We start from the raw sequence: 14,765 nt of genomic DNA, 5'->3' as shown, positions 1-14,765 counted from the left end.
ATGTGGCTACTTGAAACGAAGCATCATTGAGGAAAAGTGCATTTTATGGTGGGTACGTTTACAGCTGTTGCTTCCGAACTGACGAAAGTTCTATAAATTCTCAGTTTCGACTGCAAAATTTTTCCTTCTCATATATATCCTCAGCCCAGGCAGCAGCGCTTATTCTTGCCAAACAAGTTCATAGTGCGCCCGGATTGCTTCCAGTTCTGTACATTGACAGCTTGACGGTTCCTGACCTCCACCACACGTGGTTTCAGGTCACCCTGTACAGGATCTGTTCCTGCAGGAGGCCTGAAGAGAGGCTGCACTTTTACCAAAAATTCCGTACAAAATCAACACGGGATCAAGGCGAGTGTTCTATTTTTCTAGTCCATATGATCTCCTAAACAAATCCTCTAAGAACATAGAGTATTTACATACATCCACTCATGGACGCCTCTCTGCCTTTCCTGACCATCTGTCTGGTCTCGGTTCTGATTATCCCACCAGAAATCGGGCTTGAGAGGCTGCGCCACAATGTTAGATCACCTCAGCTCGTCGGGTATCCTCTTCTGCACCATGCGTCGTCTGATATCCACGAGGTCGTTGAAGTTCGGACCGCAAACTCCATGCGACTCTCGCCGCTTCTCGAACATAGAAATGCTAGGCGTCCTCAAACTCTTGCCCTCTGTGACACTAAAGTTTCGTCATCGTCCAGCCGGGCAGACACCTTGTCCTGGCTGTCTCTCTCTTCTTCATCTTCTTCGTTTTGTGCTCTTCTTCCCTCGATGGTCGGCGGGAAGAGTATTTTTCGTTTTATTTATTGAACCCGGCTATGAACGGCCCTGCAGGATACCCGACTTGTTTTCCCAAAACTTTCCCTAGGGCATCGTATTTTCGAAAATGACCACATCTCAAGATTCCATTACGTAAGGACCTCCCCGAAGAAAGCAGGACTTGCGGAAGAAAAAACAATATTCGTTCCGTTGTCTCCATGGTGAAAGCTTCAACAATTCATCCAGTGGACCAATGATTACTTGTAGCGATAAAAAATTTCCTCGATGCGGTTCAACGACACAGACTACGAAGGAATAAGAAACAGTTCTACAGCTCGACAGAATCAACAGAACCTCGAAGGCAAGGTGAACGGTGAAATTCCATGTTGTCATGAAGAAAGTCACCGCCAGATGCCAGGGGAAATATCTTCAATGATTCGACAAAGTGGGTGCTTTTTTGCAAGTCTTCTCTACGAGCGAAACTGAGGCAGCCAAAGGCTTCGACGGCAGCTGAAACAGATTATGACATTCCCGCTCGCCTCAGGTTCAATCGTACATACAGCGAGGCCCTTACTGCGAACATCCCTACACGCGCCGAATATTTCGTCTTCAGGAAGATACACCGATTGGTATACAAAACCTCGTGCCTGTGGTTCATATCGATCGCGGCGTTCCAGTTGGTCTGTTGTTGCTATGTCAGTGTTAGATGGCTGTGGGTTACCTGTAGGCTTTAATGTCAATTGTGTTCCATTTCTGGATGCGTGTCATCAAATGCTTTTTCGCGGCCTATAGCAGATGCATTCAAAGTATGTTCGTACAAAAATATACATTCCAGGGCAGAGTGATCGATATGCAAATCGAGGATCCTGGAGGCCCGGTGTCGCTGGCTGGCAGGAAAAAAGAAAATCTCCTCTTCTCGCCAACCAAGGAGCGAAGGGCAGCAGGTTACGAAAAATAACAGGAGGGGAGACAGACGAGAAAAATTGTTTACCCCACCGGAAGATGACGGGACCGTACATGCCTAGAGGCCGTGAGTTTACAGACTCCTTGCATTGGTGATGACAAGCAGCAGCAAGAAACGCATGGAGTTTGTGAATCCAGACTTGAGGGCTGCCACCAACATCAAGAGATGTGCAGTGCTGAACACGAGACCCAAAGAGTTGACGCGATTCAACGTTGTTGGGCAGCCTCTGACGCTCGACGTCCACAAGGAGAAGCTGGGACCGATAGCAGTCGGCCGGTGAAAAAAGGTGTGGAGGCGTCAGCGAGTGCGGGCACGTCTATAGCCCCTTGGGCGTAGGACTTTTTTGTGCCACTGACATAATGCACATGGGATCCATCGCGCCGTATCGCTGCGCACGCTTCCGCGGTGCTCGCACGCGAAGCGTGCAGCACTGCATGCGGCGTCGGATACCATGTACGTTATGTCTAGGTTCTTACAGCTGCTTTTGCGCGCACGTGCGCAATCTCGCCGGTGCGTGCGCGGCGAACATTTGCAGCCGTTCGATGCAACGATTTTCTGTTGCGCGGATGCGTTGTGCACAGGGCTTTGCGGCAGCGTTCGCTTCCACTGCGTTCTTTGTTCAGTTTCACGCTTTCGACGCTGTGTGTCGTAAAAAAATCTAAAAATTTCTGGACTCCGGTATGGGCCAGAAGCACTCCAAGGAAGGACAACGAGGTTTCAACCTCTGGTCAAAGAAACGCAACGAACCCCCAAAGGGTGCTGCAGTTCCTCTGCGGCCGCCGCAGCTGGTTCGACAACAGGACTTCCCTCCAAAACGTTGTCTATTACTGGGGCTCCGTGAGCGACGCAACCATTTATTGCCGCTTCTGACGCACCAGGGCGCAGGTTACGGCGACGACTATTGAGAGCGTATACGCAGTCCTCGTATTGCCTCGTCCGATGTCGCGACTGCTCTGCGACAGGATACTTTCCCGCGTCGCAGCTGCCCGGCCATGGTTCCTTTCATCTCGATCTGCTTGTAGGCCGACAATGGCGCTCGATTCTCGACTGCGCCCGTGGGAAATGAAATGGTGTCTATGAATAGCGAGTTTCAGAAACAACGTCGAGTACTCGTCAGATTGCGAGAGTCGTGCACATCGTGCGACATGGTCAAGACCTGGATCAAGCGCGAAAACGAGCTCCACGTCGTGTTGGTCATTCGTTTTGTCCTCGGATGATGTCTTTAGTTACGAAAGTGGTGGCTGTTTCTTGGATGGCATCTATGCATGGCCCAGTCTTTGCACCCTACTAATCGAGTCAGCTCGGATACGACTGCTATGTGCTGAGACGAGGCCTGATCCATGTGAAATGCTTCTGAAAATACACATGCCGTACAAAGCGAACGCGCACTTGGACAAGGAGCCGAAGACACGAAACTGTCCATAAAAATCGAATACAATATCCATGCTCCCAGGAGCAACGATACAGCATGCAGGGATGGCAGCTACTGTCGTCAGTATCGGAAGACGGAAACGTGTTTCCCTTCCAGAGCAATCCCTGCTGAGACTGCAGCGAGCTCCCTCAAGGACTGAATGCCACCTAGCATCGCCTAAGCTGCCTGTCCGCAGGCTGCTTAGACCAGGAACTCGCAATCCAAATATGCCAATCCGTGCACAAGCGGCACCGGCTTGATAGCGTATGTTCATTTTCGTGCGACGTTCACTCTGAAGGAAGGAATTCGTGGTCCCAGGCATCCTGCGAAACCGATCCAGTCGTATGCGTTACTATATGCCAAACCATGCAGCGCCCCCGCCAACATAACAGCTGCGGGCAGTGTCCACCGACTCTGTACTCGACAGCACCACCCAGGAATGCGTTACTCCGAGGACAACTTGTCGTGAGTTGCTGCACGTTTCGGAGAGCGATGGACGCTGCCGTCTGGAAAATCGTGAAATGATCTGCGATTCCCAACGTTCTCTCCGTTCAGCCATCCAAGAAAACTTTGCTCGGCATCGCGAATAATCCGGTGCGCACCGTTCCTCCCGGGTTGCTCGTACGCTCCAAAGTCACAGGAGCATCACCATCTCTCAAGACAATGCTGAAAAGTCACATCAATTGTGCAGATTTCTCGCAGTGTTCACTGCAAAATCGAAGGTGACACAACCAAGCTCTGTTCGAGAAGTATCACAGACGTTCCTGCAATGCCCTCGCTATACGATGATAAAATTGCAGGCGAGCCGTAAGGTCCCGGCAACGCCGGAGCGCACCCTCCTCGTTCCGCGCACTACTGGCAAAAGCTTCATCCAGCTCCTGACAGAGTCGAGTTTGCGAACCCTCAATACGTGCACGAAGCGCTTCGAAATCGTAGTGCCCCTGCTCGGCCCTGTCAAGCTCTTCACGAAGGGCAAGCATCTCCTCCAGGAATTCCGGATCCATGTCCCGTTGATCGGAAGCGTCCTCGCTATCAGACTCAAAGTTTATTCCGTGCTCTGCGAGCAAGTACAGCGCGCGCGCCGGTGGCGACTTGAGCGTGTCGTGTGCGGCGTTCACGAGCGCCGACGCCTGTTCAGCATAGTGTGCCTGAGGGTCGGCGGCGCTCGAATGAAATCCCTGTTGCCTGCGAAGCTCCGCGTTGAATCTGTCGGGATGCAAGCGCCGCTGCCATTCACGGAAACGGGACTCTAGAAGCTGTTCGTCGAGAAAAAAGCGTCTCGGAAGACCGAATAGAGTAAAGAAATCCACATCAACTGGTGGTTTCGGTTGGATCCGACCGCAATGCTCACAAAAAAACGCTTTCATGGGAACAGATGCTGGATCGGATTCACCAGGTAACGTGCGAGGTGCGTTGCAGCTCCAGCAGGTGTTCGCCTCAACAGCACCTGTTCGAATTTCCGGTTGCGATGACCCGCCATGTGAAGTCATCGCTCGGGCTAGTCTCGACAACGGGCGCGGTCCATATTGTCGCTGCTTGCAAGGCAGAGTCCATGCTTTCCAGTCATGTAGACGAACTGTCTCAGATCGCAACAAATCCAGGATGCCACCGCGCGGCGTTCGACCAACACGCTCGAGTCTAGCACGCCCATTCGCATTTCTACCACTGATCTGGGAGGAGCAGGTGTGCCCGTCAAGAGAAACGTCGTGCGCCGCATTCGACCCTTCCTGGGGCAAGCCTTCGAAGGCTGCAGACTCCAAACCTCTGGCGGGCGTACAGCCATTCCCGCCCGCGATACGTCCTGCATTCCTTGAAACCGCCCCGGCAAACATTCTCATAGGGCAAAGCAGTGCGGCAATAGCCACAGCACTTCGAGGCCGTAGCGTGTCGATCTTGTCCAGCACGAAACAGCTGGCGCGAACGCGGCGCATTCCTGGCGCCGAAGCGTAGCAGTTACTAGCGCTGGTGGCGCTGTCGCCACCAGCGTCGCCCATTGCAGCGTCAGGAGCGTGCGCACTATCAAAAACGCTCTCCAGGCTTCTCCTAGTGCAGGCATACTTGCTAGTTCGCGCACCAAGGGCCTTACCTGCACTGCGCCTTGCCCTGTGAGGCAGGAGCAGCCAGCGCGGGAGCCCCGCTGCCGCTTCCGTGAAATCGTATCGCGGCATCATGCGCTGTATACAGGAATGCATACACCTTGATACAGAGCGCACCTGATTGACGCCCCTGAACTTTTACAAGGTTCCTGACTAGATCCTTCGTACCAAGTTGCGTTGGTCCTCTCGCGAAGTGAAACGCACGCCACCTTCTCCTGGACAGGCAAACACGGGCTACTAAACGCGGTTGCGCTTGGTCACCGCAGCGCGCCTCGTTCTACTATCTGCAAACTGGCCCGTAACCGCGAGCCGTTCGCAACGCCGCTCGGGAACCTTGCCCAAATATAGGAGGCTGTTCCTGTACTTGCAACCCTCCCAGAGGTAAACGTCGTGCAGCTACCGCAAAAGCTCGCAGTAAAAAGCGCTCCGCAACTTCCTCTTGCCGAGTTCTGCAAGGGAGCGAAAACGCTCGCAACGGGAAGCGTGCAGACTGCCAAACTCAGTATCTACCTATCTGACGAACGCTGGAAACTGGACGGTTACTCTGTTAATCCTCTGGTGTCGGAGCGACGGTTAACCCCTCTTCAAAGCACTGTGGCCAAGCTAGGGAGGCGGCTTGCTCATCCACAAGTCAGTGATAGAGAATCGTCGGTAGCGCTAGCGCCGATTCACGGATGCCGCTAGAGCGGCGTCACCGTCTGGGTGCAAAAGCTTCCGGGTGTTCTGTTCGACTCCTCGTACGACCAGTGAATGCTACGACAATCACGACTAGAAGCAGGCTTTGCTTCTAGCACTACAGTTTCTGGAAGAGCTACTTTCCCTGGAAAATCATACTGCTGGCGTGGACAAAAGCTGGTGCCTTTGGCAAAGTGCACTGCGCTGTTTCGTTCGCAAACGCAACATTTGCAGAGTAGTGCTAGGCTTCTCCAGGGTTCTGGCCTGCATTGTCGTCGATCGGGTTTCTTTGGGGATGCGAGGTTACGTTTCTGGGATAAGAGTGGCGGGCATCCAGGAGGAACGCACTTGATTGACAGGAGACAGCGATCACCTTCGTACGCACCTAGTTCACGCTACTGGCGAGCATCTGGTTTCCGTAGGTTCCGCAGTCGTGTTTCTATGCATCGCGAGGCAGAGTCTGATCAGGACATTTCTGTGGAGATAGACAGTGCCTCTGGCGACAACGCTGGGAACAACCATGTGGGACAACACGCCCCGGAGCAGGAAGCGTCCGCAAACTCGATGGCCTCTTGGCTCCAGTTTGTACAGAAAAGGCGCTTTCCTGAGCGCCTGCGCATTGTTGTGCTCTGCTTTCTTGCGTTTCTGATCAACAACATCGATCGAATCAACCTATCTGTCGCGATCCTGCCTATGCGACACGAGTTCGGTTGGTCATCAACCACTGTTGGCATTATCCAGTCGGCCTTTTTCTGGGGCTATCTACTGACTCAGTTGCCAGGAGGATACCTCGCCGATCGCTACGGCGGGCGCAGTGTGCTTGCATTTGGGGTCGTCTCTTGGAGTCTCATGACCTTTGTGACGCCCATGGCGGCAAGGTCCAGCTTACCGATCCTGCTGGGCGCCAGAGCGCTGCTCGGCGTCGGTGAGGGTGTCGCCATGCCGGCGATGAATAACCTCGTATCGCGCTGGGTTCCGAATCAGGAGCGCTCTCGAGCGCTCAGTCTCATTTACAGCGGCATGTACATGGGAAGTGTGATCGGGCTGCTGCTCTGCCCGCTGTTGATGCGAAACCTTGGTTGGCAGAGTGTCTTCTACGTGTTCGGGGCACTCGGATTTGTCTGGTATTTTTTGTGGGAACGCTTTACCAGTGGATCATCACCGAAGGAAAGTAAGATCATCGATCCACAGGAGTTAGAGTATCTTCGGAAACAGCTCGGACGTCGCCGAAACAAAGAGACGGTTCCAACAACTGTACCCGCTCGGGCTCGCGTTCCTTGGAAGTTATTGTTGAGTCATCCGGCTACCTGGGCAATTATGATCGGCCACTTTTGCTGTACCTGGGGATATTTTTTGCTTTTGGCGTGGCTTCCTACCTACTTTAATCAGGCACTTGGTTTTGACCTGAATGCATCAGCGTTCTTCAGTATTCTGCCATGGCTGACGATGTTTGTCGGAGCCAACGTAAGCGGGTGGATTGCTGACTATCTGCTGAGCACGAGGAAATTCACAACAACCGCCGTGCGCAAAATGATGCAGACGATCGGTTTCTTGGGACCAGCCTCGTTCCTAGCGCTCGTGTCATCGACTCAGGATCCGTACAGCGCTGTCATCTACATGGCTGCTGCGCTTGGACTGGCATCGTTCTCGCAGTCGGGAATCTACAGTAACCATGGCGATATTGGGCCGCAGTATGCGGGGATCCTGCTCGGCATGAGCAATACGCTGGCCACTGTACCTGGGATCGTAGGTGTGGCGCTCACCGGATGGATCCTCGACGTGACGGCTGGAACCTGGTCCATTGTATTTTACACGGCAATTTTCTTCTATCTGCTTGGCACAGTGGTGTACAACGCGTTTGGGACTGGCGAGCGTGTATTTTAGTGAATCCCAAGAGGAGCATCTTCCGAGATTCGACCAAGATCGCTGGTCGGAAGGAAGCGCGAGCACGCGAGCGGCGTCGTGTGCTCCACCTGGAGCACGAGATGGCGTGGATACCGGCAGGCTCTGTCAGCAGCGCTCAGGATGATTCCCTTGTTGGACAAGTGATCTACAATGTGTCCGATGTGCCTGCACAATCGAGCCCGCTCGGCTCTGGGTTACCTCTCGGGTTTTACGTCTCCTGAGGTCCCATGTGCGATGCTCTGGCGTGTACGGCAAACGCGCTACGAACGTTGGACGATCTTTCATTCGCCCATACTCATGCGCTATTGGCGATGCCGCTGACCAACATGATCATTAGCAGCATGATTGACCTGACGCGATAAATAGCTGTAGTAGCGACGATAACGCCGCTGCGATGTCCCGAGCTGTGCACTCGCGAGTATGGCCGCCTCTGCCATAGCACCGGACAGGTACTTGGCTTGGAATCCTTTTGTTGCTAAAAATGAGAGCACAGATTTCGCCACAAACCAAAGAGAAGCAGCGCTGCACCCGAGCGATTCATGTAATCAAAGTGGGACTGCGTAGATGCCCGGCACGTGCCGTACACATCTGACAACGTGAATGCTGGCAGGCAACTGCGTTTTGCGAAGCTTGAGGGTCGACGGACCTCCGCAGAACCTTTCGGATGCTCGGAAGTTGACGCACGATGGTCCCGGAAAATCACCTAATCAGCGAGCGCATGGCGTGATCATGCGAGGAAGACGTATCACCAAGTAGAGAATTACAATGCAGATGAAGTTATTCTCAGCGCAGGTAGGGTGCTGGCCACAGCGGAGAACGTTCTTGTCCGAAACTCCATCTTTGCATCGTTGTCTCCTCTGAGGAGGAGTGAGGGCATTTGAGAAAGTCGTCGCTGGAACTCAAACAACAGATGTGCACAGGAAGAGCAATGAAGAGGCTCTTTTCCATGCTACTACAGTAAGCGGAATTGACGAAGACTTTTACATGCGAGAGACTAGCTTACTTTCTAAGCGCAAAGGTGTGCGAATCGAACGTGCTCCACGGGCCAGTGCTCCACATGCCCATGTCGATGGAGGTCGAGGCGATGCCCGCACAGCTCGCGTGACGCACAGCTCTTCAAAGACGGTTCAGAAGCGCGGATAGCGCTCAGAATTCGCCCTGCAGGTTGTAGGTTCCCAAGAGGTTATTTCAAGCATGCAGGTCTACCTAAAGTTTTACCTGTACGAGGCGCCGGGGCCCAGGCGCAGTAAGCGTCCTATCTTCGAGTTCGACAATCAACGCCTCGAGCCGTGGCCCATCAAGTCACTGCAGATACCTTCTGACTCGATATCATGACCGCGGCAACGGTAGCGCCGGCGCGTCCAGCGACGCTGCATGCGTCTGAGATAAGCTCGACACATTTAAACGACGCTGGGCTGATTGAACAACTAGGCCTGACAGCGAGACTGGTTTAATGCAGGTGAAACGTAGAAGCGCCCGTTGAGGAACAGTGAATTCTCTGCTGGTTGCCGCCAGGAATCGCACGTCCGGCAGGATTCAGCTTAGATTCCTTGACCTGATACCACAAAAGATGAATCGAAACAGTGATTGTCTGCACTCGCGCTGCATGGTTGCACTCCCACGGAGACACGGTCCCACTGCCAACTGCGTATATCGTCGCTGACGCTTCGCAGAGTTTGCTGCTCGTATGCTTCGTGCGCTATTCCTGAGATAGACTTACGAGTGCGCCGATCAGAGCCAAAGAAGACGCACGGATCAGCCCAGCTCCAACAGAGGTTTGCGGCATGGCTACAACATCCTGACTCTGGAGGGTTCATTCCAGACAAAGGGACGGAGCTAACCGCCTTTACCAATAACTCGTAGCTCATCACTTCCGGTGCGCCGTTCTGAGTCTACCCGTGACCTCACTCGACCGAAGCAGCACAGGGCACCGTGTGCAGAGCCCAGTGAAACTAGTTCCCCTATTCTGAAACCGATTCCGTGGCAATTGGAGACGCAACGATGCGGTACAGTTATCCTAGCCAGATCAAGTCTTCGCTGCACGGATCCGGTGCCTGATCCCGTGCACATAACGGTGCTTGCTCTGAGGCTACAAGGCGCTCCATGGTAGACGGGAAACCTCGTCGGCGTTTTGGTATAAGAACCGTGGGACCAAACAGTTTTCCCTAGGTGCTCAAGGGCTTCTCATTACAGAAGAGAGACCTCGTTACTCAAGCAGACACTTCCACGCTTCGCCAGCACTGTACCGCTCTTCGCCACGAGGAACAAAGGGCAACGTCCCGAAAGACGCTTGCACGTCTATCCCATCTTCTGCTGCAGCGGTCGCGGCGGCGGCGGCGGCGGCGGCGGCGGCGACTTTTTTCGATAGCGGCGCACTGCGCTTTTGTCCCAGTGCTTCTGTGCTCGCTTTGCAAACTCGGTTTGATGCATCGATGTTGGTTGATGCGTTCGTTCGAAACGTGAATCTGGTATGGAGCAAGGATTCAGTACTGCAGACAAATGGTTTGGACGAGAGTCCAGCTATGTGCGTCGATTTTCTACAACAAGCAAGCTTCCGCTGCTTGGAGACAGTTCGAAGCATCGATTTGAAACCGTAAAAACACCATCGAATGCCGAGTGTCGCTTCATGGTTCACAATGCCGATAGCGCGCGAAATCGCTCCGTAGGCCCTGTTTTGGACATGACTTAACGATTCTCATGTCTCACATACATGGTACTTTTGCGATGGGTTTTAAGAAAATCCAAAGAGTCCGCGCGGCCGTCGCTGTCCGGAATTGAGGCAGCAGCATATTGCATGAGATGCCACAATTTAGTGCGCCAACGAGTCCGCATATTGTTGCAACTCCGCCCTGCACTATTGGCACAATAGACTTCTTGCACCAAACCCTTCGCCATTGATGTAACCCAGTAGAGCATTTTAGGCCGTACGAAAGGCCTCATTCACGAAACAGGGGGTACTGGGTGTTGAAGCATCATCAGCTCCATGTATAGAACGGGCAACGCTTTGCAAGAGGCGGCGTATGCCTGATACTTGAGTACCGTCGTCTGGTTTGCCTCTATAACCTTCGACCGCCTTGATCAAGCAGCTGAACGAGATGTGGCACCAGCGAACGCAGTCGCTCGTTTATATGGACGAAACAGCTTCCTTGAGGTACACGCTGATTCCGCCAGCCCAGGACTCAGCATCCATCGACGGGATCCGCAACAAAAGCGTTCGTCAGGCCGTAAACGCAGTGCCGTTCATCAAGCGTCTGCCAGGTGTCCGCCTGCGCACGCATCACCTGGCAAGACGCTGTGTGGATCCGATCGATTCCGGCACCAGTGAAACGGCGAGATTAGATCAAATGGCGATGGCGAGCGCGATGGCGAGCGCGATGGCGCATCGTGCAACAGGTGCATATGCAGGTGTGCGCTATTAGCCAACTCAGACTCAGACACCTTGAATATGAAGCTTATTTTTCGAGTTCAGTTCGCTTCTGTGCCGGGCCAAGATGTCTTTATTAGTGGATCTGGAGATCAGCTTGGAAATCATAGGGCAGATGGTTCGAAAAAGTTGCGGTACACCCCGACAGCGTGGGAGATCGAGCTTGACGACTTCGCTATGGGAACAACGCTGCAATACCGCTACTTCGTGAAAGACGGTACAACAGGGAAGATCTCATGGGAACGTGGAAAGCCAAGAACGTTGATCTTGCCTAAAGATGTGCAGGTACTCGTATGTGATGATGGCCCGTTTCGACAGGAGCCGAACGTTGAGGAGGAGGTGTTCCATACCACTGCGTTTCGTGACGTGATCTACGGTCGCCATGTTGCCGCAGCGTCGCAGAACGACGCGACGGATGGAAAATCGAAGAGAGGCCCCGCACCAGGGAGCGGGCGCGACTTGCTCCTTTTTCAGACACTGCAGGTTCGGGTTTGCCCTTCGGAAGAGGTCTACATTCGTTTCTTTGTTGACAGGTCTGACGCCGCCACCGCCGCCGCATCAAACATTCGCAAGATTGTTGAAGACGGGACCGAAAAAAGCATCGAACAGCGCCTATCGGCGGATCGCTTTCCATTGTGGAGCTTGGTCATGCCGTTAGATGAGCTTCTTCCGGATCGCAACCAGGAACAGATGCTTAAGTACGAGCTCTTCGTTCGCAACAGCGCGAATGGCTCCACCACTGCGAGCTCTAAAGATGATCAGCGGCATCTAAGGATACCACCGAAAGATGTATCCGTGCATTACACGGACTATAGAGCGATAGATGACCCCGAGAAGAGCGCTCGATTCGCAGGTTTCGCAATCCCAGTGTTTTCGATCCTAAGCGAAAACTCATGCGGAGTAGGCGAGCTGCTGGACCTTGAACAAATGATCGATCTCGCTGTGCAAATGAAGATGTCACTGATTCAGCTGCTCCCGCTCAACGATACATCAGTGACAGGCACTTGGAGAGATAGCTATCCCTACTCTTGCCTCTCGGTGCACGCTTTGCACCCGTTATACCTGAATTTAGACGAGCTCAACCCACCCAGTGAAATCAGTAGGGAAATTAAGGAGGCGCGCACTCGATTGAACCAGCTTGAGGCCATCGACTACGAGGCCGTCATGAATACAAAGATGGCGATTTTGCGACGTATGTATGCCAATGATAAGCAGCGCATTCTTCGAGACCCTGCTTTCCTGAAATTCTTCAACGAAAATCAAGAATGGTTAGTGCCATACGCAGCGAGCCGATTTCTGGCCAAAGTGAACGGAACCGCAAATTTTGATCAGTGGGGCGCTCGTCGCCGAGTTACGGTGGCAGATCTTGAGGGACTCGCGTCACCAGATACGTTCTTCTTCGACGAGCTTGCGCTGCATTACTACATCCAGTTCCATCTGTATCGACAACTAGCCCGTGTGGGCGCCTACGCCGCCAAGCATCGGGTAATCCTGAAAGGCGACCTCCCAATCGGCGTGCATCGCTTCAGCGTTGATGCTTGGATGAATCAAGATCAGTTCTACTTGGATCGCCAGACTGGGGCACCTCCGGATCAGTTTGCCGAGTTTGGCCAGAACTGGGGATTTCCCACCTACAACTGGGAGCGTATGGCCCTTGATGGATACCGTTGGTGGCGAGGCCGCTTGAGATCCATGGAAAAAGTCTTCCACGCCTATCGCATCGACCACATTCTCGGTTTCTTTCGCATCTGGGAAATTCCTGGCGAGGCAATGTCGGGTCTTAGTGGCCGTTTTCGACCGGTAAATCCTATCCGGCGTAGTGAACTAGAGAGTCGCGGTATCTGGGATATCGAACGCCTCTGCGAACCGTATATTAGCGAGACGCAACTTCGTCGTGTATTCGGAGATCAGAAGTGGAGCTTTGTTCGTGACTTCTTCTTTGAACCGTGGTACAATCGCTATCGTTTCCGACCGAAATACAGCACCGAGGCCAGATTGGAAGCATTTTTCGCGAAAGAGGAGGAAGTGAGCAAGTTCTGCGCTCAGTCAGGAATCGACGCGGAATACTTGAAACTGGAGCTTTTCCGGTTTGTGAACAATGTAATTCTGCTCCGAGACTTAGACGAGCCCGACGATGCCTTCCATCCGCGTATAGAGTTTTGGCGTGCGCCCACGTACTGGGAATTGAACGGCGATTGGCAACACAAACTGCGACAACTCTATGATGACTACTTTTTCCGGCGACAGGAGGTGCTGTGGCGTGACAAGGCCATGGAGAAACTTCCGATGTTGAAAGCGGCCAGCGATATGCTGGTATGCGGCGAAGACCTTGGAATGCTCCCATCCTGCGTTTTCGAAGTGCTCGGAAGCCTCTGTATCATCGGATTACGGGTGCAGCGAATGCCAGAAAACGCTGAGTTTGGAGACTGCTCAAAGTACCCGTATTTGACCGTGGCGACCCCAGGCTCACATGATACAAGCACGCTGCGCGGTTGGTGGGAGGAGATCCCCTCGGAGAAGCGTCAACGCTTTTGGAAGAATGTTATGAAGCGAGAAGACGAAGCGCCCTCAGAGTGTACCCCAGAAACCGTGGAATGGATGATCCGCGATCATTTGCACGCACCGAGCATTCTGGCGATTTTTCCGCTTCAAGACTTGCTGGGTATGGACGCTAAGTTGCGTCGACCAGTCGCTTCAGAGGAACAGATTAACGTGCCCGCGAATCCGAATCATTACTGGCGCTTCCGCCTCCATTTATCTACCGGGAAGTTGGCACAAAGTCAAAAATGGTTGCAAAAAATAGCCTCCATGGTGACGGAAAGCAATCGACAGCGCCCACAGTAAGCTTGGCAGCTCCACCCATGGTTGGTCCGGAAAAGCAACGCGGAATGGCCCTATCATAAAATCAGCTATGCGTAAATGAGCAGTAAACTCGTTCGATATGCTTTGCTATTGGAATATCTGACATGAATCCGGTTTCCGGACGAAGATGAATCGAGGACAGTGGAGCGCAGCAAACTTGTCGGGTATGACTCTCAAGTGGAATATCTGGCCTGCACCTTGTTCTCAGAGGAGCATCCATCTCATCGAGATCAGGACAGCTCTCTCGGTACACTGTATGTGTCTTGTTACCCAACCCGACCGCTAATGCAGCATCCAGCGACAGGTGCCGCGAGCAAGACATTCCGCAAACTGCCAGTACCGCGCACTACGCCAGACAGTTGCCAATTTGCATCCCAGCACGGATGTTTTAGACTGTGGGATCGTACTATGAAACAAGTGCCCCCGGGCGCGCTATCCTCTGCCCCACAGCGTGCATGCATCAGATCCGAGAAGCGCACTCGCACCCATCTGTCGATACACGCACGCATGCACGGACGCACGCACATGCATCCAAATGCGTCTCGAGCTGTGACGTGTCCATGCGCACGTGCCATGATTTAGAGTTCCTCCGTTCGAGATTCAAGAAAGTCTCTTCGGAGACGCTGGTGCGGGATATGCACATGCCAGGTTCACTCACTGGCTGAGTGCATCG

General features: G+C 53.2%; 3 protein-coding genes across 3 annotated transcripts, besides 1 other annotated feature; 2 read left to right on the top strand and 1 right to left on the bottom strand.

The window, feature by feature from the left end:
* Nucleotides 1-3,882: 3,882 nt before the first annotated feature.
* Nucleotides 3,883-5,322, bottom strand: CYME_CMP355C (similar to J-type co-chaperone HSC20; the record flags this gene model as incomplete). Its single annotated transcript, XM_005537915.1, has 1 exon — nt 3,883-5,322. The coding sequence occupies one exon, from the start codon at nt 5,320-5,322 to the stop codon at nt 3,883-3,885; it is 1,440 nt and encodes a 479-aa protein (XP_005537972.1).
* Nucleotides 5,323-5,976: 654 nt separating this feature from the next.
* On the top strand, nt 5,977-7,785 carry CYME_CMP354C (probable Na+-dependent inorganic phosphate cotransporter; the record flags this gene model as incomplete). Its single annotated transcript, XM_005537914.1, has 1 exon — nt 5,977-7,785. One exon carries the CDS (start codon nt 5,977-5,979, stop codon nt 7,783-7,785), a length of 1,809 nt encoding a protein of 602 aa, XP_005537971.1.
* Nucleotides 7,786-9,006: 1,221 nt separating this feature from the next.
* Nucleotides 9,007-10,065: a sequence feature (possible transcribed region).
* A 1,186-nt stretch (nt 10,066-11,251) lies between these two features.
* On the top strand, nt 11,252-14,074 carry CYME_CMP352C (4-alpha-glucanotransferase; the record flags this gene model as incomplete). The annotated part of the gene is made up of 1 exon (XM_005537913.1): nt 11,252-14,074. One exon carries the CDS (start codon nt 11,252-11,254, stop codon nt 14,072-14,074), a length of 2,823 nt encoding a protein of 940 aa, XP_005537970.1.
* Between the last annotated feature and the right edge of the window lie 691 nt (nt 14,075-14,765).

The sequence above is a fragment of the Cyanidioschyzon merolae genome, chromosome 16, assembly GCF_000091205.1.
Source record: "Cyanidioschyzon merolae strain 10D DNA, chromosome 16, complete genome".
Classification (NCBI taxonomy): domain Eukaryota; phylum Rhodophyta; class Bangiophyceae; order Cyanidiales; family Cyanidiaceae; genus Cyanidioschyzon; species Cyanidioschyzon merolae.
Note: the sequence above shows the minus strand (reverse complement) of the source record. Positions and strands in the feature narration are given on the sequence as shown.